This window comes from Podarcis pityusensis (genome assembly GCF_964106645.2).
Source record: "Podarcis pityusensis genome assembly, chromosome: 14".
In the NCBI taxonomy this organism is placed as follows: Eukaryota; Metazoa; Chordata; class Lepidosauria; order Squamata; family Lacertidae; genus Podarcis; species Podarcis pityusensis.
This window is the reverse complement of record NC_138039.1, coordinates 40,079,084-40,102,526: the sequence shown is the minus strand read 5'-3', so window position 1 is coordinate 40,102,526 and position 23,443 is coordinate 40,079,084. Positions and strand designations below refer to the sequence as shown.

At 42.2% G+C, this 23,443-nt stretch overlaps 1 protein-coding gene across 1 annotated transcript in view; it reads right to left on the bottom strand.

The window, feature by feature from the left end:
* ATP8B4 (ATPase phospholipid transporting 8B4 (putative)) overlaps window positions 1-23,443 on the bottom strand; it is a 116,125-nt gene that overhangs the window by 16,932 nt on the left and 75,750 nt on the right. Inside the window, exons 17-22 of the mRNA XM_080980288.1 lie at window positions 16,944-17,132; window positions 14,544-14,659; window positions 10,075-10,239; window positions 6,632-6,743; window positions 3,138-3,243; window positions 551-692 (exon numbers count right to left, since the gene is read on the bottom strand). Of these exons, the coding sequence (XP_080836414.1) occupies window positions 551-692; window positions 3,138-3,243; window positions 6,632-6,743; window positions 10,075-10,239; window positions 14,544-14,659; window positions 16,944-17,132 (830 nt within the window). The remainder of the gene's footprint in view (window positions 1-550; window positions 693-3,137; window positions 3,244-6,631; window positions 6,744-10,074; window positions 10,240-14,543; window positions 14,660-16,943; window positions 17,133-23,443) is intronic.

Sequence of the window (23,443 nt, the reverse complement as noted above, 5' to 3'; positions counted from 1 at the left end):
TATAAAAGTAAGCTTTTCTTGTGTTATGACAAGAACCAGGTTTCTTAATCAAAGCCAAGTGTTTTGGTATCCCTGTAAAAGCTGATATTTAGAGAAACCACTTGAGGCATCTTAATGACATTAATTTGGTACAGTAATGACTTTCAGGTCAGTCTGTGCTCTCAAATAGCAGACATCAGGAATATATTCATCCTTACGCCCTTTTGCCTCTGCCTGTTGCTTTTTAAAAAAATGTAATTTGCAATGACTTGTGATATTCCCCTCATAAAAGTACTTAAACAATACCAGTGGGTCAATTTCTAATCAAGACCATTAAATAATTTTTTTTTAAGCTGCACCAACTTACTAATTTGATTTCCATTACAAAGCCATCCAAAAGTTAAGATGTCATATCTAATTGGTCCTTACAGCTCAGTCAGCCCTTGTGTTTAACTTTCTTGTGAAATAATTTTGGAGTTCGGGGAGGAATCTGTCATGGTTAGAACACCAAAAGCACATGATTATTAGCAGCGGGAAAGAAAGTGGAAAAGTCCAGAAACGACTCACTTACAAGGCTATGTCCATTTATTACTAAGGCATAATCAGAAGCGACAGTTTCTTCCAAGTTTTGTGTTGGTTCTTGGAGCTTTTCATCATAAGCATGTCCATCAGAAATGTCCTTGCTCAGCCCCAAAATAAGATCTTTTGCTTTCCTTTAAAAAAGAAAAAAAAACCAGCATCTATGAAACACATAGCCAGTGTGGTGTAGTGGTTAAGAGCAGTGGACTCGTAATCTGGTGAACCAGATTCGCTTCCCTGCTCCTCCACATGCAGCTGCTGGGTGACCTTGGGCTACTCACACTTCTCTGAAGTCTCTCAGCCTCACTCACCTCACAGAGTGTTTGTTGTGGGGGAGGAAGGGAAAGGAGAATGTTAGCCGCTTTGAGACTCCTTTGGGTAGTGATAAAGCGGTATATCAAATCCAAACAACAAACAGATACTTAGTTGCACGGGAGAATCTTGAAGACAGCCAGAAAGTTGCTTGATATTTTTGTCAAAGCAGTCTCCATCGTGGAAGAGACAAACCTTTGCTCAATTTAAAAATGGCTTGCCTTTTTAGCACTAGGAACTGTGGTGAGAGAAAGAGCTAGCAAACATCTAGATAGACCACTTTCTCCCAAATTCACTTTTTTTTTTAAAAAAAAGATTCTAGTCAAGGTCAAAGTCCTCAAAGCAAAAACGGTAGAGGAATACATGCAAGTAAGCACTCTAGTGACATGACTAGATCTACTGAAGGGCGTGGGTTTTGTGTCAAATGGCAGATGGATGTTCTGCCTGCCAATGGATCTACTCGCGAACAACATCCCACAATATTTACACTCATTAGAGTCTTATGTTACTTATATCCTCCATGAGCACATTCACTGTTTGTTCCAATGTCTCTAACACAGGGCTTGAAATAAACTAATTCAGATTAACTAATTCAAATCAATTATATCTCAGTTACACCTGAAAACAGTTTCCATAATTTCTAGGTGCACTGAACATGAATTAAGTTTCTTTTATGGTGGAACGTTGGGGAATTTGATTCAAATTTAATTTTAATTCAATTATACACACGCACACACAGATTGCATTGTATTTAACTCTGTGTTTGATTTGGCCACTGCTTTTACCATTTTTACTTGTCTGAAAAGTGATGCTGCTGTTTATGCTTCAAGATTATAATGGTTGAGGAAAACAAACAAAACAACTGTTCACCTTACACTGTGGTTCTGTGTGTGCATGTGTTGAGTCCCACCCACCCACCTTCTTAAGTATATTTTATACTTAAAATTTGAAAGGCGGCGGCAGGGGACAAAATGCCAAGGATCATGGGAATGAATTGTGAACTAAACTGTCAATTGAACTGAGGGTGAATTGGAGCTGGCTCCTTTTGAATATGAACTTCTCAAGCACTCCTATTCTTACACTGTTGCGGATGATTATGAGAAATTGAGTTTGAGTTCCTCTGTTGCCAGAAACCCATTTCCGGCAAAAGTGGAAGTGGAACACCAATTAGGGGCACAAACACCTTGCCCAGATGTCCTACTCCACTAGCATTTTTTCTCAAGGCATACACAAAGAAAAATATGGTATGATAAAAAAATGTTGGCCACAGCCTCAACCTTTGCAGCTATAGCCAACTTCATCAAATATCATAGAATTAGTTTGAAAAATCCACCATTAAACTATTGAAACTCAATATATTGTATATCAAAGTAAAAGCAAAACTAAAATCTTTTCTAGCTTGTAGCCCCAACCAACGGCCATTTAAGCCCAAGTCTGTTTTCCAGAAACCAGCAAGTCAGCAATTGCTGGCACAAGGAGAGGGTAGTTTCAGATACTACAGCACGTGGCAAAAGTTGAATACACACACGGATTCACACTTCCAGTTTCCACCAATGTTGTTCTTTCCAAACAAGGAATTTGTGCATTTTGCACATGGAGAAATGTGTAGGGTCTCTAAATGTTTTAAGCCTGCATATCTCCCCATAAAGGATACATGCAATTATACATTCAATGATCAAGCAATGGTTCTTCAACATCAACTTCATTGGATTGGTCATGTTGTGCGGATGCTTGATTATTGTCTTCCAAAGCAACTACTCTATTCTGAACTTTAAAATGGAAGTGTAATGCTGGTGGTCAGCAAAAGCGGTTGAAAGGGTCTCTCAAGGCAAATCTTTAAAATGTACTATAAACACCGACAACTGGGAAACACTGGCCTGCGAGCGCTCCAGTTGGAGAACAGCCTTTACCAAAGGTGTCATGGGCTGTGAAGATGCTCAAACTCAGGACAAAAGGGAGAAATGAGCTAAGAGGAAGACACGCTTGGCAAACCCTCACCGTGATCAACTCCTGCCCAGAAACCTATGCCCCATTGTGGAAGGACGTGTGGATCCAGAATTGGCCTCCACAGTCAGGAGGACAATCTTACTCTGCTACAAGTGATCTCCAAAGAAGAAGACAACATGCATTTTCCCTTTTCAGCTGAAGTTATTGTAACACCTGACACCACCTTGAACATTTAGGATTTTCTAGTGAGGAACAGGAGAATGAAGAAACAAATAAGATATTTTGAGTACAACCCAATAATTGCTTTATAATAGTTTTACCTTAGTTCTTCACATACTTCTGCTTTTGTGTGGCCCTCTACTATGAAAATCTCATCCATGGCATCAGTAAGCATGTTGCAGGAATAACCAATGTTCATAGCCGTTTCTAAAAAAAGCAAGAAAGATGGGCAAGATCTCATGAAGGAAGATGAAAGAAGAACTTGACTTTGGACAACATGAGAACCTGCGCATGTGTTTATCCTGATGCGTGTTATTTCATATATATATATAAAATTTCAGTCAATGACCAGTAGAGAAGAAAAGAAGAAAACAAAGTACATAGAACACAACAAAATACGTTAAGTATACTATTAAATGTGGAGTTAAAAACAATGTATGATATTTTTTTAAAAATGAGAAATACAAAATAATTATATTTAAATGGTTAAAATCAAGGTAAGCTGTTGATAATTCTAAAATTAAGACAAGAGCCTGCACCAACAAGCTATTGCTGCCACACAAAAACTACTTACCTTGGCAGTGATCTCTGGAAACTGGTCTGCCAAAAGATAATCGATATAAAACACTCCAGATCTTCCTGATATAGTTTGTAAAATTGGATTAATAAAATGGCGGCGGATATCACAGTAGGAGGAACAATACAATAAGACTTCACTGTCTGACTGTCTGGAGGAAACTCTTATTCACCCCCAGGCAACGCAAAGAGTGCTGATCTGTAGCCTAATAATTTACACAGGATGAACAACCACATTTCTTTTTGTTTTTATGACTTAAACGGAGCAAGGAAAAAATTCCACCAGTTATGTGTGTCAATCTCCCCCCTCTTGTGAACTAATGGAAAGTGTAAATTCCGAGGGAAGTGTAAACCAAAAGGCTGCCAAATGGGACCATTTATGTGGTGGGACTCTGTATGCCAGCCCATAAAAAAATACAATGGAACACATGAGAAGGTTGCAAAGTGAAATTCTAACCGCCAGCCTCTCTCCCTTTCCGCTGTGATGATTAACAGAATGAGACAAGGGAAGGAAGAGGAGCAAGTGTTAGGACAGGTTAAAAAATGTCAAAAATAGTTGGCTATCTCAAACCAATCTTAGTCAGTAGTCCCTAATAAATCATGCCTGTGAGTGCCACAATAAATGGTTGAAACACTGGTTCACATGTTACTTTGGGTTCAAAGATCTCAAATTCCTTTGCCAGAGTGGGCTATGGATGCCCAGATTTACCAAAGATCCTTCCATGTTGTTGTTTGAGCACAGTGCTCACAGAAGGTGATTGTCAACTAAGGTTTACTCAAAGCAGACCCACTGAAATTAATGTACATGACTAACGTCAGTCCATTCATTTTGGTGGGTCTACCTCTGAGTAGAACTAACTAGTTTAAGTTTGCAGTCTAGATACACTTAAAAGAGAAATGGAGAAATGGCGAGAACAGGGTGTTTACTGATTTTTGCGGCTGCTGTTGAAGTTGCAAAACAATGAACCACGGGGCGGAGCAATGGAGAACTTTTGAAACAACAATGGGATATTAGCTCTGCCCAAGGCATGATGGATAGCAGCAACAACCAGGAAGAGATAGACATAATATTTTACAAGGACAGGAAGAAACATCATGGACAGAATAATTGCCACACACAGGAAGAACAAGGATATTGTTTGAATGCTTCACCTGTAGTTTTATCAATCATTTAATGTGTCAATACAAGTGGAAAGCGTGAATATTTCAGTTGTTGTATAAGGGATTGTTATTTTGACTGGAGTGTAACTGAAATTAATAAGATTTTTGAATGCAGAATTAAAGTAAATCACCAAACCATCAATTCTAGCACCCAGGGGGCCACCTAAATTATATCATTTGGCATCTGAATGATTGGTATTAGTAATTGTAATATAATTTGGCATTGTTATAATGAGGCTATTATTGGATTGTTGTAATTGAAAACTAATAAAAATTATTACAGTGGACCCTCGAGTTACGTACCGCTCTGGATATGTAACTTTTGGGTTGTGAACGTGGCAAACTCGGAAGTGTATACTTTCAGGTTTGACTGTGCGCGCATGTGCACAGAAGCAGCGCTTCCAGTTACAGACTTTTCAGGTTAAGTACTGACCCCTGGAATGGGACACGGGTGGCGCTGTGGGTTAAACCACAGAGCCTAGGACTTGCCGATCAGAAGGTTGGCGGTTTGAATCCCCGTGACAGGGTGAGCTCCCGTTGCTCGGTCCCTGGTCCTGCCAACCTAGCAGTTCGAAAGCACACCAGTGCAAGTACATAAATAGGTACCGCTCTGGCGGGAAGGTAAACAGCGTTTCCGAGTGCTGCTCTGGTTCGCCAGAAGCGGCTTAGTCATGCTGCCCACATGACCCGGAAGCTGTACGCCGGCTCCCTTGGCCAATAAAGCAAGATGAGCACCGCAACCCCAGAGTTGGTCACGACTGGACCTAATGGTCAGGGGTCCCTTTAACTTACTGACCCCTGGAACGAATTTAATTCGTATCCAGATGGTCCACTGTATTAAAAAGATACACTTAAAAGAGAAATAGACCCTGTTGCTCAAACTCTGCCCTACTCCTCCCTGTATTTTGTTCATATATTGCATTCATAGCATACCCCTGTTTCCATGGAGCTCATGTCCACACACACACACAATACCCTATGTCAGTGGTTTGTAACCAGTGCGCCGTGGCACCCTGGGGTGCCTTGAAAGACAGTCATAGATGCAACCTTGGCTTCTGTCCCTCTTTCCTTCCCTCCCTCCTCCTCTGCCCTTTTGCGTCTCTGCCTCCCAAAGGCTTGCACAGCTGTTTATTGCAGCAGCCCTGGCTATAAGCTCCGCAGTCGAATGATGCCTCTGGGATGCCTCTCTCTTTGGGGCGAGGGGGGGCAGCTCAGAGACCAGGCATGGCAGCAGCAGCTGCCCAGGGGACTCCCAAGGAGAGGCGAGAGGAGAGGAGGCTGAGGGAACACTCCACAAGGGAGGGTGTTCAAAAAAGGGCGAGAGGCTGCCAGCTGCGCAGGCAAGGGGTGACATAACTGGGCTCCTGAGCCCCACAGGGGCGCCGCAGAAAAAATGAAGTTGGTTAAGGGAGCTGTGGACTCAAAAAGGTTGCCCTATGTGGTGGTTTAGGCTAAGAAATAATGAATAGCCTGTCTTCCAGTGAGCTTCATGTCCAAGTGGAGATTTGAATCTCCTTGGTCCTAGTCTGATACTCTAACCCTGTGGTTCCCAATGTGGGGCACCACATTTGATTTTTAAGGGGGGCAATTTGAGAATGAGCTATTCACAGTAAACGGCCTTTTAGGCTTCCTCCACGTGAATAGGAGTTCACTTTTTGAATAATAAGAATTATATGTCAGAGGGTGGGGTGGGGCATCAGGATTTTAGAGATGCTTAGGTAGGGCATGGCCAAAAAATGGTTGGGAACCACTGCTCTAACCATTGCACCACACTGGAAAATAACCATGTTCACTGGATTGAAGCCCTTCTGGTACCCCTCCGCAGAGAATCAGTTGATACATAAAACTGAAAACCTACCTTGTTTGTCTCCCGTTAGCACCCAGATCTTAATGTTTGCTAGCGATAAGCGTTCGATGGTTTCTGAAACTCCTTCTTGCAATTTATCTTCTATAGCTGTGGCTCCCAATAGCTTCGTGAGGAAGCAGAATAGATAAGTTGAAAAATGTTAAGAAACAAGCATGAGCTCTGGGCGACATGTCTTTCATTCCTGATACAATTTCAAACTTCTCAGCATAATGTAAACTCCCATAATAACACCTTGAGTCTTACAGGGATATTTTACCCAGGTCCCTTATCTCTATATGTGGTGGGGTGAGGACTATTCTTGGTGAGGGGGAGAAAAATGACCAGAGGAGGTGACATCTATGGCACTCACTCAAAAATCCAAATGTGTTGATGGGCCTAAGAAAGTTGTCACCTCCTGGTCTAGATAATATTGAGCTAGATGGAGCAAAGGCAGCTTCCTATGCACAGGGACGTCCAAATCTCAAGAGACTGCGATCTATTCACTGTATAAAAAACTGGCAGTGATCTACCCCTTTTGGGGGGGGGGGGTTCAGGTCACAGTTGAGCTTTTTTTAGGGAGGAAAGTCAAAGTTATTGACTTTTTGGGGGAGTTCAAGTCAAAGTTGTTGAGCTTTTCTTAGTTTTAGGGAGGAAATTCAAACTTGTTGACCTTTTGGGGGGGTTCAGATCAAAGTTGTTGAACTTTTTTATGAGGGAAAGAAAAAGCTGATGACCTTTTTTTAGAGAGGGACAGGTCAAAAAATGATGAGCTTTCTTTAGGGAGAAAAGGAAAAGGTCACTCACCAAAAAAATCAGTCAGGAAACAAACAGCAACAGAAACTCCGTCTTCCGTTCTAGCGATCATGCGGGGCGAGGGGGCGGGGCAGGATCCTTGTTATCCCCCACAAAGGAAAAAGAGCCTGCAATCGACAGCCTCCCAGGGATCGACCAGTAGATCGCAGTCGACTGGTTGGACATCCCTGCTATACACCAATCAGGTATGGTTGCTGCTTTCTAAGCTTCTCGGGTAAAATACCAAAATAATACCCCTTCCCTATTCATTTAAGATGAGTAGGGACAGAAGAAAGGAAAATGTTGCCCACTCAGTGCTTTTAGTCCTCAATGGAGGACCAGGTGCATAGCCTGGGAATCATTTTGGATTCACAGCTGTCCATGGAGGCACAGGTCAATTCTGTGTCCAGGGCAGCTGTCTGCCAGCTCCATTTGGTATGCAGGCTGAGTCCTTACCTGCCTGCAGACTGTCTCACCACAGTGGTGCATGCTCTAGTCATCTCCCACTTGGACTACTGGAATGCGCTCTATGTGGGGCTACCTTTGAAGGTGACCTGAAACTGCAACTAATCCAGAATGCGGCAGCTAGACTGGTGACTGGGAGTGGCCGCCAAGACCACATAACACCAATCTTGAAAGACCTACATTGGCTCCCAGTACATTTCCAAGCACAATTCAATGTGTTGGTGCTGACCTTTAAAGCCAATGGCCTCGGCCCAGTATACCTGAAGGAGCATCTCCACTCCCATCGTTCAGCCCAGACACTGAGGTCCAGCACCAAGGGCCTTCTGGTGGTTCCCTCACTGCGAGAAGTGAGGTTACAAGGAACCAGGCAGAGGGCCTTTTTAGTAGCGGTGCCTGCCCTGTGGAACACCCTCCCATCAGCTGTCAAAGAAATAAACAACTATCTGACTTTTAGAAGACATCAGAAGGCAGTTTAGGGAAATTTTTAATGTTTGATGTTCCTGCCATCATTGTGCTTTAAATTCTTTTGGGAACCACCCAGAGTGGCTGGGGAACCCAGCCAGATGGGTGGTGTATAAATAAATTACAGTGGTGCCCCGCAAGACGAATGCCTCGCAAGACGAAAAACTCGCTAGACAAAAGGGTTTTTCGGTTTTTGAGCTGCTTCGCAAGACGATTTTCCCTATGGGCTTGCTTCGCAAGACAGAAACGTCTTGCAAGTTTGTTTCTTTTTTCTTAACACCGTTAATACAGTTGCGACTTGACTTCAAGGAGCAACTCATAGAACGCGGTGTGGTAGCCTTTTTTGAGGTTTTTAAAGACTTTGGTGTTTTTTGATGCTTTTCCAAAACTTTCCCGACACCGTGCTTCGCAAGATGAAAAAAATCGCAAGACGACAAAACTCGCGGAACGAATTAATTTCGTCTTGCGAGGCACCACTGTATTATTCTCATCATCATCATCATCATCATCATCATCATCATCTCAATCACTCCTACTAAGATTCATACCAAAACAGAGTTCCATATCTATTATTATTATTATTATTATTATTATTATTATTATTATTGAATCAGAAAACCATAGAGTTGGAAGCACCCCCGAGGGTCATCTGATGAATCTTCGTAAGGACTTAAAAAAAAATATTTCACAAACTGATGTGGAAGTATGGAGGATTGAACTTTAAGGTTGTAAAAACGAAACCCAAAATGGACAGATTTTCCCATCTCTAGCAGAAAATGACAGACTGCTCGTCTTGGGTTCTAAAACCCTATAATGCTCCTTTGCTGGATTGAAAAAACTCAGTTCCATGGGTTTAAGGCAGCTGTGGATTTCATTCCAGGCAAGATGTATGCCTCTGAATGCTGGCTCTTAGAACCGCAAGCGGTTGTGTTGTTGTGTTCAGATCCTGCTTGTGGGCTTTGCATAGGCATCTGATTAGCCACCATGAGAACAGGATACTGGACTAGATGGGTCTCTTCTTACGTGGGTGGGGCACAGGTGGTGCTGTGGTCTAAACTACTGAGCCGCTTGGGTTTGCCGATCTGAAGGTCGGCGGTTCTAATCCCTGCGGCGGGCTGAACTCCCATTGCTCTGTCCCAGCTCCTACCAACCTAGCAGTTCGAAAGCAAGCCAGTGCAAGTAGATAAATAGGTACCACTGCGGAGGGAAGGTAAACGACATTTCCGTGCGCTCTGGTTTCCGTCACGGTGTTCCGTTGCACCAGACACGGTTTAGTCCTGCTGGCCACATGACCTGGAAAGCTGCCTGTGGGCAAACGCCGGCTCCATCAGCCTGAAAAGCGAGATGAGCGCCACAACCCCATAGTCGCCTTTGACTGGACTTAATCGTCCAGGGGTCCTTTACCTTTTTTTTTTACCTTTACCTTCTTACATTCTTAACCCAACTTGGAAATATCTTTGATGTGATGCCCTATGTAAATCTGATGTCCTTTTTATTTGTTAAATATTTTCCAGTTCAAGGTTTACCTAATAGGTCGTGCCCATTTTGGTCTTTAAAGTGATGATTCGGTGTTTTGGATGTTTATTGTTGTTTTGATTTTTTAAAATGTATTTTAATTGCTTCATTTATCTAAAAGAAATGTCACCTTGGTCAATTTTTCTAATGGAAAAGCATAAGGCGAATAGAATAATTAAGTAAATACACAAAATATTTTCCCTTCAAGTTGACTTGCATACCTTCAGGTCTCTCTCAATGCTTTCATATGCTGAAGTGAGCAGTTCATCCCTATTCTCTTGCATACTGCTGGCCTTCTGATAAACTTCAAGCCACTCCTGAAATTGCTCTTCATCCACATTTTTGTAAGCCAGAACTAAAGTCCGAAGGCCTTCTCCAGCAAACTCCTATTATTTGTCCAGAACAAAAATACAAACATGTTGTAAGATGTGTGCTAATTAAAACAGCCTTTTATTCCACACTCTGCCCTCCCCTCCTTTTAAGTTATGAAGTCACAAAAGATGCTATATTTCAAGGCAATGTCCTAGTTTTAGTTATTTTGATGTGAAACTGCAAAGACTTGCCCCCTTCCTATACCTACAGTTCCTTCAAAGCGGAACTTCAATAGTTGATTCTCGTTTTCTGTGAAAAACTAACTCAAGGTTTGTCTTCATCTCCCTCCCTACTGAGTTCTACCAGGGCAAAACTGTCTCCTGTTTGTCCTCGTGGACCAAACTCCACTGCTTCAGTTAGAGAACAGCCCCAAACCATCTTAGCTTCAGCAAGGGAGCTGCATCACAAGCAATGCCCTAGGTTTGCAAAGTTAGCTACTGCGGAGACTGAACTGTGAATCAGGAATAAAAAAATTCCTTCCTGTGAATCAGGAAGTCATTGGTTCATATATCACCTCTGCCACAAACTCTCTCAGTGGCTTTGGGCAAGCCACTCTCCTTTAGCCCTTCCCCACATCTGCAATATGAATATAATAATACTGAATTGATGCTTTTGAATTATGGTGCTGGAGGAGACTCTTGAGAGTCCCATGGACTGCAAGAAGATCAAACCTCTCCATCCTTAAGGAAATCAGCCCTGAGTGCTCACTGGAAGGACAGATCCTGAAGCTCAGGCTCCAATACTTTGGCCACCTCATGAGAAGAGAAGACTCCCTGGAAAAGACCCTGATGTTGGGAAAGATGGAGGGCACAAGGAGAAGGGGACGACAGAGGACGAGAAGTTTGGATAGTGTTCGCGAAGCTACCAGCATGAGTTTGACCGAACTGCGGGAGGCAGTGGAAGACAGGAGTGCCTGGAGTGCTCTGGTCCATGGGGACACGAAGAGTTGGACACGACTAAACGACTAAACAACAACAACATCTTGCAGGGTGGCTGCAACAACTATGATGAGATAATGTACATGGAGTGCTCTGCACATTGTAAAGTTAGTGATTTCTATCCAAAATATTTTTTATTTTGTTTTATTTATTGACTTTATATACAGTGGTGCCTCGGGTTAAGTACTTAATTCGTTCCGGAGGTCCGTTCTTAACCTGAAACTGTTCTTAACCTGAAGCACCACTTTAGCTAATGGGGCCTCCCACTGCCACCGCACCGCCGGAGCACGATTTCTGTTCTCATCCTGAAGCAAAGTTCTTAAATTGAGGTACTATTTCAGGGTTAGCGGAGTCTGTAACCTGAAGCGTATGTAACCTGAAGTGTATGTAACCCGAGGTACCACTGTACTGCCCTATACCTGGGGGTCTCAGGGAAAATCAAGATTATCACAGAATAAAATCAAGATAGAAAACCACAAAACACCTAATAAAAATAAAAACAGAAACCCAATAACCCCTCCACACACAAACAAACACATTTTAAAAGGGCATAGGATGTAAATCGGATCAACCGAAGGCCTGGTTAAAGAGGAACTTTTTTGCCTGGTGCCTAAAGGTGTATAATGAAGGGGCCAGGCAAACTTCCCTGGGGAGAACGTTCCACAGACAGGGAGCCACTGCGGAGAAGGCCCCGTTCTCCGGTTGCCACCCACCGGACCTCTCGAGGAGGTGGCACATAAAGAAGGGCCTCAGAAGATGATCTCAGGGTCCGGGTAGGTTCATATGGAAAGAGGCGGTCCTTGAGGTATTGCGGTACTGAGCCGTTTAAGGCTTTATAGGTCAAAACCAGCACTTTGAATTGGGACCGGACACTAATTGGTAGCCAGTGCAGTCGGATCAGGATCGGTGTAATATGCTCTTGCTCCGGTGAGCAACCTGGCCGTTGAATTCTGCTAACTCACACATTCTGTTAGTGCAATGATTTCTGCTTGTGCAACAAAATCTTCCTCCAACTCTCCTCCCTCCGTCTGCCCCCTAAATCTGTTTGGGAGGTATCAACAAAGCCTTGGGAGCAGGTTTGGGGAGGGTGCACAATGCATGCAGGGAAATGAGAGGGAATTAAGTTTCCATTGTGCAAGCATAAACCCTTGTGTTAACAGAATGATGGCATTGGATACCACTTATCATTATTACTATAACTATTTCCTAAACATAAGAAACCTAATCTGAACTTGTCAAATAGTATGTGAAAACTACATGAAGCAAAACACACACACACACACACACACACACACACACACAAAACAAAGTCATGCATACAAATGTAAAAATCTGAACATCTGGTGCGTTAAATGCTCAGAGATGCACGCCAGCTAATTTAGACCTTCTTCTATTGTATTTCCATTATAAAATTATGAATTCCCATAAACACCCATTCCTTATTTCTCGAACGTTGAGGTTTATTGTTCTGACAACAGTAATTTCACTTGGAGCCATCTTATAAACTGCAAATAGCAAGTCATTTTGTTTTATTATCCAAAATATATTTTGGCTAATTTAGATATAAACAGTATGAATTTCTTTCAAAACCCAGCAAATTTGGCTTTTGCTATGAAAATTGCAAACACATTGGATTTTGACCTTGCCGAGCTGAAAATGTGAATGGTTTATAACACTCTATTAACATTTTTAGCATTTCTTCTTGCAGTATTCAAAATTAAAAATTATAAGAAAAGAGGAATCTGAACGAGATAAAATATTATGGGCTAGAAAAAAGCCACAGAATCAATTTAGCTGACTATGAAAACATGAAACATGAGATGTCTGGAAGAGTTGTTCTGTTCTCACATAAATCTATTCCATAAACTTTGCTGGGTCAGTGTAAGAAAATTCAAGGTCTCTATATTTTAAATGCAAGATTCAAAATGTTTGTGATTTTAACCTTCATTAAAAAAAAAATCCTGGAGAAGATTAAAATAAAGCCAAAAGAGCTCCATTACAGAGGAAAAAATGGTTCTGTTTGTAACCAATATTACTAAATCCACATATTGTATACTAAATGTCAAAGGCTTATTTTGGTTATAGAATTGTGGAATGGTTCATGTTAAATGTAGACTTTTTTTTAAAAAGAATCCTTTTTCCTTTAAGAAAATAAGAACTTTTCTGGGTGGTTGGGGTTCTCCTTAAAAGGTCATTTTAGTTCAGAAGAACTGAGCAAAAGGTGCTTTGAGGGGTATACTGAAAAGCAAATGAAAAATTCCTACCCCAGAAAACATTCAAAACTGTGCTTATGGCTTACTCTACTTTACCTGCGAATGAAGCAAAACTAAGTCCGGTCTATGTCACTTTAAGCTGAAGGCAAATAATTATATGATTTAATGTTCTCCCACAAAGGAATCCTGCACCTAGGAAGGATTTCTGGGAGAGGAATTCTAGGCTAGCCTTCTCCATACTATGCTAGGTTTTACGAGCAGATTGAACTGAAGGGGACAACATTCAATCAAGTTCCTTCCCACCCCGGTCAGAAGTAATACGACCCAAAGATATTTTACCATCAGTTTGGGTGAAGCATGCCAAAGTTTTTTTCACTTATACTTAATACAGTGGTACCTTGAGTTAAGTACTTAATTCGTTCCGGAGGTCTGTTCTTAACCTGAAACTGTTCTTAACTTGAAGCACCACTTTAGCTAATGGGGCCTCCTGCTGCCGCCCGATTTCTGTTCTCTCTCTTCTTTTTTTTTAAATGATATTTATTAAGATTTCCAATAAAAAGAACACATCAATAAAAAAATTAAAAAGAAAAAAGAAAAATACACAATTCAAAAATACACAATACATAATCCAAAAAAAACACCCAAAAAACAAAAGACAAAAAGAAAACAGTTAAAAACAATACCACCTTTTCATCACCATATTTAAATTTACTTATTTTCTGGACCTCCTCATACCTCCCTCTTTTGTATTCCATTTCAGTTTGTTTGTCCAGCAGTTTCTTTCCCTCTTTTTTAATCCCAATCCTTAATCTTAATATAATATAACATTAAATTTTTACCTCTTAAAAACCAAATTTCCATTTCCTTTAACTTTTTTAATCCTAATCCTTAATCTTAATCTATATATAACTTTAAAGCCTGTATAGCTAGAAGCCGCTTATTTTCAATCCAACATCACTCTAAGATTCTTTAATTTTGCAATGTTTCTGCAGATAATCTTTGAATTTCCTCCAATCTTCCTCCGATTTCTGTTCTCATCCTGAAGCAAATTTCTTAAATTGAGGTACTATTTCTGGGTTAGTGGAGTCTGTATGTAACCTGAAGCGTATGTAACCCGAGGTACCACTGTAAATCCCTTGCATTGGCTTCTAAACAATATGGACCTACCGCAAGATGGTCTGACGTTAAAGACTTGAGAGATTTGCTAGATGGATGAAGCCTTTCATATAAAATAGTATCTGCTCCCTTTGAGTAAAGTCTTATCTGTCCATCGGGGTTTCGAACTGGAAAATGAACAAAAATAACTGTGAAGACTTTATGATTACCGTGGTGTGCGGAATATTGCATCGATCAGTTCATAAAGGCGGCTTAAAAAGTCACCATCTTCTATTCTTAAGTTTCCTTCTTAGAACAGAAAAAGGTAAAGGGACCCCGACCATTAGGTCCAGTCGTGGCCGACTCATCTTGCTTTACTGGCGGAGGGAGCCGGCGTACAGCTTCTGGGTCATGTGGCCAGCATGACTAAGCCACTTCTGGCGAACCAGAGCAGCGCACGGAAACACCGTTTACCTTCCCGCTGGAGCAGTACCTATTTATCTATTTGCACTTTGACGTGCTTTCGAACTGCTAGGTTGGCAGGAGCAGGGACCGAGCAACGGGAGCTCACCCCGTCGCGGGGATTCGAACCGCCGACCTTCTGATTGGCAAGTCCTAGGCTCTGTGGTTTAACCCACAGCGCCACCTGCGTTCCTTAGAACAGTAATTTTAATCAATTCCCACAAGGGGTTACTGTAAGGCAGGGCTGGGTACGCTACGATCTAAAGAAACAACCCGCCCCCCCAAAAACCGCCATTCAGTTCAGAAACTAAAATTACCTAACTGCACCGTTGCAGTTTGATATGGTGCAAAGTTGCAGTTTTACGTGGTGCTAATTTACTGCTGTTAATGGAACTTTCTCGATATGGGGGGAAGAGAGGACACCAAGAAACAAGCGTGGGGCATATTTTGAGCCAGGCCAGTGTACAAGGATGCTTCCCCACTGTCAGGATAAACAAAGCAGCGGTTGGTTTATACAGAAGAGTCAGAGCCTGGCTCAGTTTGGCGGTTTTCACTCTATAGGCTATTTTTACACTTTGTTCTTTAAACACCACCAGCCATCAATTTGAAAGCAAGCTTTCTCAGCCGTGACAGTTCACTTGTATAGTTTATATCCTTAGGATAATTATCCAAACTTTTTCTTTCTTTTTTTAAGGAAACAACGACAACAACTGTGAGGGGTTTTATTATGTATTTATTATCCGTAAGAGATGCCTGTCACTTCTCCGCTATCGCAATTTGGATAGCAGGGGAAAGCTTCCAGCATATTGCTAAAGAAAGTAATAATATGTCTTATATTATTATTTAACCCATGTGAATGATGTTTGCCCAGCTGAAGTTTAAAGGCTTCCAAGATCCCAATGGTGGGATAAGAAACATCTGATGTGTCACCTTTTTGTTGCCAAAAAGTCATTGGGTTTTATTCAGTGTAGTGCTAATGAAAGTCACTTAATGGTATACTTCTTCCACCAGCAAACTTTTTGCACCAGCAGAACATTGTTGCGCAAGGGAATCCATTAACAGGTTCTGGTAACTTTGCAATGCCTAGTGTGCAGTTAAAGGGAAAGCAGTAAAAATCGAGGGCACCTCAAGAGCATCTTTGGGTCCAACTATGGCTTATATTATTAAAATGGATAAAAATATTTAAAATGGAGGTGCATGGCAACTGGCTAGGCCTTCTCCAGAAACAGCAACTACACGGTTTAATTGCTGCGGCTTTATTTTATATTTTATATTTTATAAGGTAAAAAAGGTAAAGGACCCCTGGATGGTTACGTCCAGTCAAAGGCGACTACGGGGTTGCAGCGCTCATCTCACTTTCAGGCCGAGGGAGCCAGCGTTTGTCCACAAACGGCTTTCTGGGTCATGTGACCAGCAGGACTAAACCGCTTCGGTACAACGGAACACCGTGACAGAAACCAGAGTGCATGGAAATGCCATTTACCTTCCCGCCACAGTGGTACCTATTTATCTACTTGCACTGGCGTGCTTTCGAACGGCTAGGTTGGCAGGAGCTAGGACAAAGCAACAGGAACTTACCCCATTGCGGGGATTCAAACTGCCAACCTTCTGATCGGCAAGCCCAAGAGGCTCAGTGGTTTAGACCACAGCGCCACCCACATCCCTATTTTATATTCAAATGCTGATTACTATGAGAACACTTGTTGGAGAGTGATCTACAATAACAACAACAACACAGCCCTGTCTTGTTCCTGCCTCTGCTGCCACCAAGTAATGCTACTCCAATGATGGCAGCCCCACTCCTTTGTCTCTTGAAACAGACGGATGCCAACAGTTCCCAGCCAAGTCAAGCCCTTCCCAACCTGTTTCATATAAACTAGGATCACACAGCTCTCATGTCATGCGCTGAGCAGGGGAACCACTCCTGGGGAAGTCAATGCTCTGTTTCCACCACCATGCTTTCAAAATACAAATATAAAACAAGGGGGAAGGGGGATTTGCATTCGGTACCTATCACAGACATTCTTTTCCTGGTGTTATTGAAATCCAAAATTGCCAACAGCTGGTAAGTGACAACTTTGCCCATTTCTTCCACTGTGATGGTCTTAGGAGTTCGAGACTTGAAGATGAAACCAAAGTTCCTGGCAGCAGTCACCAGAGCGCCTTCGTCTGGCGATTGTGCTTGGTAAATCAATTCATCTAAAAGAAAAAGAAAGAAAACCCAGCCACTGTTAAAGAACACAAAAGACTAATTTTTAACAAATTATTTTTAAAAATTACTTATATACAGCTATCTCATTAAATAGCAACATGGCACCTTCTCTATTGCTGTTTTGCTGACATTCCTCTTTCAACCTGCCTTCTAAAAAATGTATCCCAGTTGGTATCTATCTTGTAACAGAATTGATTTTATGCATGTGCTGTTATTTTAAACTGTTTTTTTATATATGGAATTACGTAACTGTTTTTACATGTGCAACTGTTTTAAAATATGTTTAATACAGTGGTACCTTGGGTTACAGGCACTTCAGGTTACTGACGCTTCAGGTTACAGACTCCGCTAACACAGAAATAGTACCTCGGGTTAAGAACTTTGCTTCAGGATGAGAACAGAAATGGTGCAGCGGCAGTGGGAGGCCCCATTAGCTGAAATGGTACCTCCCGGTTAAGAACGGACCTCCAGAATGAATTAAGTTCTTAACCTGAGGTACCACTGTAGTGGTATTTTTTGGTTAAGGGAAAATGCATTCAAGAATAACCATACAGGAAACAAAACATTTCCCCCCAAAAAACCAAACAATTTAATGGATAAAAAATGGACTTAAGAACCTACTACTGACAGAGTTATCTGGGGTGAGGGACTGATTATTAAACCACTCTGGGAATTGTAGCCTTGCAAGGGGAATAGGGGGTCTCCTCACAACTTTCAGCACCCTTCACAAATAACAGTTCCCAGGATTTCTTCAGGGAAGCAGTAACTGTTTGAAGTGCCACTCTGGGGTGCCTCCAGGAGAAAGAGCAGGGTAAACATTAAAATAATAATAGTGTTGATGGAGATGGGGCTTCAGTCGGCTAAAGCCCACCTTTATGGTTACATAAAGTTTGACCAAACTGCGGGAGGCAGTGGAAGACAGGAGTGCCTGGCGTGCTCTGGTCCATGGGGTCACAAAGAGTCGGACACAACTAAACGACTAAACACCAACAACAAACGGTGGTGTTATGTTCTGAACTTCTCACTCTGGGCCAGCAGGGGGATACTGTAGATAGTTTTCACTCAGGTCCACATATGCAAATAAGGGATTGAAAGTGACGTTCAGTGATTGGATAGTTACTGAAAATGGTTACTGTTGCGTTCTAGTGGAGCTCTATATAAGCATCTGGCTGAACCCTTCAGTTCTGTTCTGGCCTGTGAATAAACAAGAGTTGTTTGAAGAATTGCTGTGTCGTCTGATATGTTCACCCACAACTTAACAGGTCACATTTCCATATATATGTTACAATCAGTTGAAGGGCATGTCACTATAAGAGAACTGCAGTTGCTTCCAGCCAGAGGTTTTGAGGGAAATGACTGGAAATGACCAGAGGACCTGTTCATTAAGCATTCGTCCTGATCTGTTTGCACAAAGGTTGGAGGAAGAAATGACTGTTAATGTTGCACAATAGTGTTCTAAATGCATGGTGCATATGTGACTAAAGTCACAGGGCGATTCTCTACCTCCATCCAATCAAGCTGTACTGTAATTAATGGGAATCGTGGTCTTTTAATTTAAATTTAGATGCATAAGAGTACAAAGCACAAAAAAGAGTATCTGACTGATATTCAATGTGCAGGAACTAGGACGGTTCCAAACCCCACATGTGGGCGTCTCGCAATGTGGTAAAAAACCAGGCATGTGTTGCTGCAAGACGCAGAGCAAGATTTTTGAAACCACGCACTCTGATTCTACTGAAGTGATTCAGTAAATAAGCATAAAAAGATATCCTTTTATGGCTGAGAAACTGCATCTGTTGAAAGGCCAGGAGATTTCGTCTGAGATCTCGCCAATAAACAGATAAAAATGAGTAATTTCCTCAGTATCAAAGTTTAGTCATTGTAATATAAAATGTCGTTCTCAAGCACATTCATGTGATGGGCTCGGCAGTAGGGATTAATTCAAGCCAGGGCTCAACCCTGAAACTTATTTTGTTGCCAGGGCTTAATTTAACCTCGGTACATGTCAAATGAAATATAAATGAGTTTTTGTTTCGTACAGGGCTTATAATCTGCAGCTCGCCTAGGGTGAGAAGGACACGTTGTCCAGGCGAGCACTCAAGCAGCAAATGGAACCTGTACTCTTCCTGCTAAAAGACAGGGTGAAAGAAGCCATGTAATGTATGGATGCGATGCATGGCGATGCTGGCAGCGCTGAAACAAGGGAATGTACCCACAACTGGATTTCCCTTTCTTTCCAAGTCTCAGTGGGCTACTGAAATGGGAGGAGTACTAACAGTAGAAGCAGACAGAACAGGGAAGGACAATGGCGTCTGGAACCATTACAAAAGGACGATGGGTTATTGTGCCCAGTGTATTACTGATTTAAAGTCACTTAGTAGTCCCATGGACTGCAAGATCAAACCTATCCATTCTGAAGGAAATCAGCCCTGAGTGCTCACTGGAAGGACAGATCCTGAAGCTTGGGCTCCAATACTTTGGCCACCTCATGAGAAGAGAAGACTCCTTGGAAAAGACCCTGATGTTGGGAAAGATGGAGGGCACAAGGAGAAGGGGACGACAGAGGACGAGATGGTTAGACAGTGTTCTCGAAGCTACCAGCATGAGTTTGACCAAACTGCGGGAGGCAGTAGGAGACAGGAGTGCCTGGCGTGCTCTGGTCCATGGGGTCACGAAGAGTCGGACATGACTAAATGACTAAACAACAACAAAAGTGGTATACTTGTTGCAATGGCAGAATGTGGTTTCATAAGAGAAAACGAAAGTGCATTCCTAAAGACTGTTTCACAGCAGGTTGCACAAAACAATGTGCTGTTGCACAAGGGGAAAACACAAGTATGTTACGAAAGATTACACAACAGATTGCACAACAAGAATCAGCTATTGCACAACAGGCTCCCCCAACTCTGTGTCGGATTCTTTTGTTGTGCAATGTTTAAACCCTGTCATCCGCCGGCGCAAGGGCTCTTGCGCTAGTGGATAGAGAATGTGGGCTGCAATGCAGCCAGAGGCAGGCATGGTGCACATGCAATTACACAATGTAGGACACAGCACAGCAATTTTGGAGTTGGATAAGGCCACAGCTTCATTGACTACAGATGTCAGATGGTTTGGGCGTAGGTATCAGGTATGTATCCCGAAATCAATTAGCCTGACTGCTGGTTGTTGGTTGAATGGGGTTGACCAACGTTAAGGGTCACCTTGTGACATGCACCACAACCAGATGATTCCCATGATCACCAGGAGAGGGTGCTAATAATAACAACAACAACAACAACAACAACAACAACAACAACAACAACAACAACTTATTTATATCCACCCATCTGACCACAGCGCCACCCATGTCCCCAGAATGCTGAGTAAAATACACTGTAAAGTGTAAGACCACACACTTTGACACAACATCATCTAACTTCCCCCAAACAAATAAGAACGAATGCTTGCTAAATAACTGACTTTGCCTAAACTCTCTTGCAAACAAGTCAGCATGAATGATCAACAAACAGGTTGTCTGGAAGCATCCCATGTAAGTACTGTATCTCCTTCTAAAGAATAGGTATCTTACTGTTACCAACTGACATGGAGGCTCAATTATTTTTGGTAATTATTACCATTATTTTGTTACATTTATATCCTGCCTTTGCTCCAAGATGCCCAAGATTGCTTACAGGGAAATGTCTCATTTTAGGCCTATGAGCATCATGAACGTGTAGACATTTGAATCCAGGTTTCCGTGGTCTAAGCCAGGGGTCAGCAAACTTTTTCAGCAGGCGGCTGGTCCACCATCCCTCAGACCATGTGGTGGGCCAGACAAAATTTTGGAAAAAAAATATATGAACGAGTTCCTATGCCCCACAAATAACCCAGAGATGCATTTTAAATAAAAGGACACATTCTACTCATGTAAAAACACGCTGATTCCCGGACCGTCTGCGGGCCGGATTTAGAAGGCAATTGGGCCAGATCCAGCCTCCAGGCTTTAGTTTGCCTACCCATGGTCTAAGCCAGGCATGGCCAAACTTGGCCCTCCAGATGTTTTTGGACTACAACTCCCATCATCCCTAGCTAACAGGACCAGTGGTCAGGGATGATGGGAGTTGTAGTCCCAAAACATCTGGAGGGCCAAGTTTGGCCATGCCTGGTCTAAGCGCCACACCATATTGACCATGCTGTATTTTGAAGAGTGAATATAGAGAAGAAATTTGCACCAACCTACAACGGGCAAAAAATATGAGTCTGATCTGCAATGAGTGTTTTTAAAAGAGATCTAACACCAAAGCACTACTACTAGCCAGCACAGCTCATTTATAATGGCTCAGTTTTTTCAAACTCAAAGACCCTGACTTTTGTTGTAGCCAAACATATTCATCAACTTCAATCAACTTCAAATCGGCAAGAAGGCTTTTAACCATGAATGGAAGACTTTGCGCTGTTTGAAGTGAAAAAATCTGCATCCATACAAACCAAAGCAAGACAATTACACATTATGAGATCATGTCTCAAAACAGATACGGGCAAGGGGAAGCCAAGACGTGTTGTATCTGAGTTAATCACTAGAGTATGGCCCATTTCTTTCTTGTCAAATCTTGTCATAGCCGCGGACTGCACAATACGATCCAGCCAAAGCAAAATATTCCTTTGTAGGCAGGCTTCAATCACCATCGCCAGCAACAACCCCACAACGCATGAAAATCTCTCAGCCATATTCAACACCAAATTATGTTAGGGTTTGCATTGAACTAATGGCTTTAGGCACCAGGCAAAAACATTCATCTTCTTGCAGGCCTTTGTCTAATTAAACAATCTATGACCTATTAAACTGGTTTGTGTGTGTGTGTGTTTTCTTTGTTATTATGTTATGCATTTTTTGTGTTTTTATACTGTAAACTGCCCTGTGATCATCTAACGAAGGTCTATAAATTTAATGATTAATTTATAATTATTAGTAATGCATTGTGTGGGTTCCGAAAAGAATCTAAAAATCCGTAACCATCTTATATTACAGTACCCCACTCTTTTGATACTCCCTTTCCCTTCCCCCTTCTTTCTCTGAAATGCTTTGGGGCCACTTATACCCAAGGTACAGGTTAAGAGCAGATTTGGGGTTTTCATACTGCCTCTTCAACTCCCTTCTCGTTTTTCATTTGAGCTCAGAGGTTCTCTGGACCTGCTGGAGGAAGCCTACTTTTTAGCAGGGTCGCAAAATATTGTGTTCATTCAAGCACAGGCTTCCCCACATTCACTTGGTACCTTCTCTCCATGATGAACGGAGTAGGAGAGGTATGGAGTAAGCCAAGAAGCCTGAGGGGAACCCACAACAGAATCCTAGGAGAATCATCTAAGCCAGTGGAGGCTGGCGACCTTTGAGGCTATTGGAACAGAAGGCTAGGAGGTGAACATTAGGTGGCACCAGAGAGCCAACAAATTCTGGTTTTGTTCCATTCTCCTCCTAGCTGAGCTCTACAAAGGTAACACAGAGATATTTATTGGAACAGTGTGGTTTTTGCAAAACAATGAACCACGGGACGGAGCAATGGAGAACTTCTGAAACAACAATGGGATATTAGCTCCACCCAAGGCATGATGGAGAACAGCAACGGCTGGGAAAAGATAGACATAACATTTTACAAGGATAGGAAGGAACACCATGGACAGAATAGTTGTCACACACAAGAGGAATAAAGATATGGTTTGAATGCTTCACCTATAGCTTTATAAATCATTTAATGTGCCAAGAAGAATGGATGTCATGGATATTGCAGTTGTTGTATTGTTTTGTTGTTTAGTCATTTAGTTGTGTCCGACTCTTCGTGACCCCATGGACCAGAGTATGCCAGGCACTCCTGTCTTCCACTGCTTCCCGCAGTTTGGTCAAACTCATGCTGGTAGCTTCGAGAACACTGTCCAACCATCTCGTCCTCTGTCGTCCCCTTCTCCTTGTGCCCTCAATCTTTCCCAGGGAGTCTTCTCTTCTCATGAGGTGGCCAAAGTATTGGAGCCTCAGCTTCAGGATCTGTCCTTCCAGTGAGCACTCAGCTGATTTCCTTCAGAATGGATATGTTTGATCTTCTTGCAGTCCATGGGACTCTCAAGAGTCTCCTCCAGCACCATAATTCAAAAGCATCAATTCTTCGGCGGTCAGCCTTCTTTATGGTCCAGCTCTCACTTCCATACATCACTACTGGGAAAACCATAGCTTTAACTATACGGACCTTTGTCGGCAAGGTGATGTCTCTGTTGTTGTATAAGGGATTATTTTGAATGGAATGCAACTGAGAGATTTTGGGTCACAGAA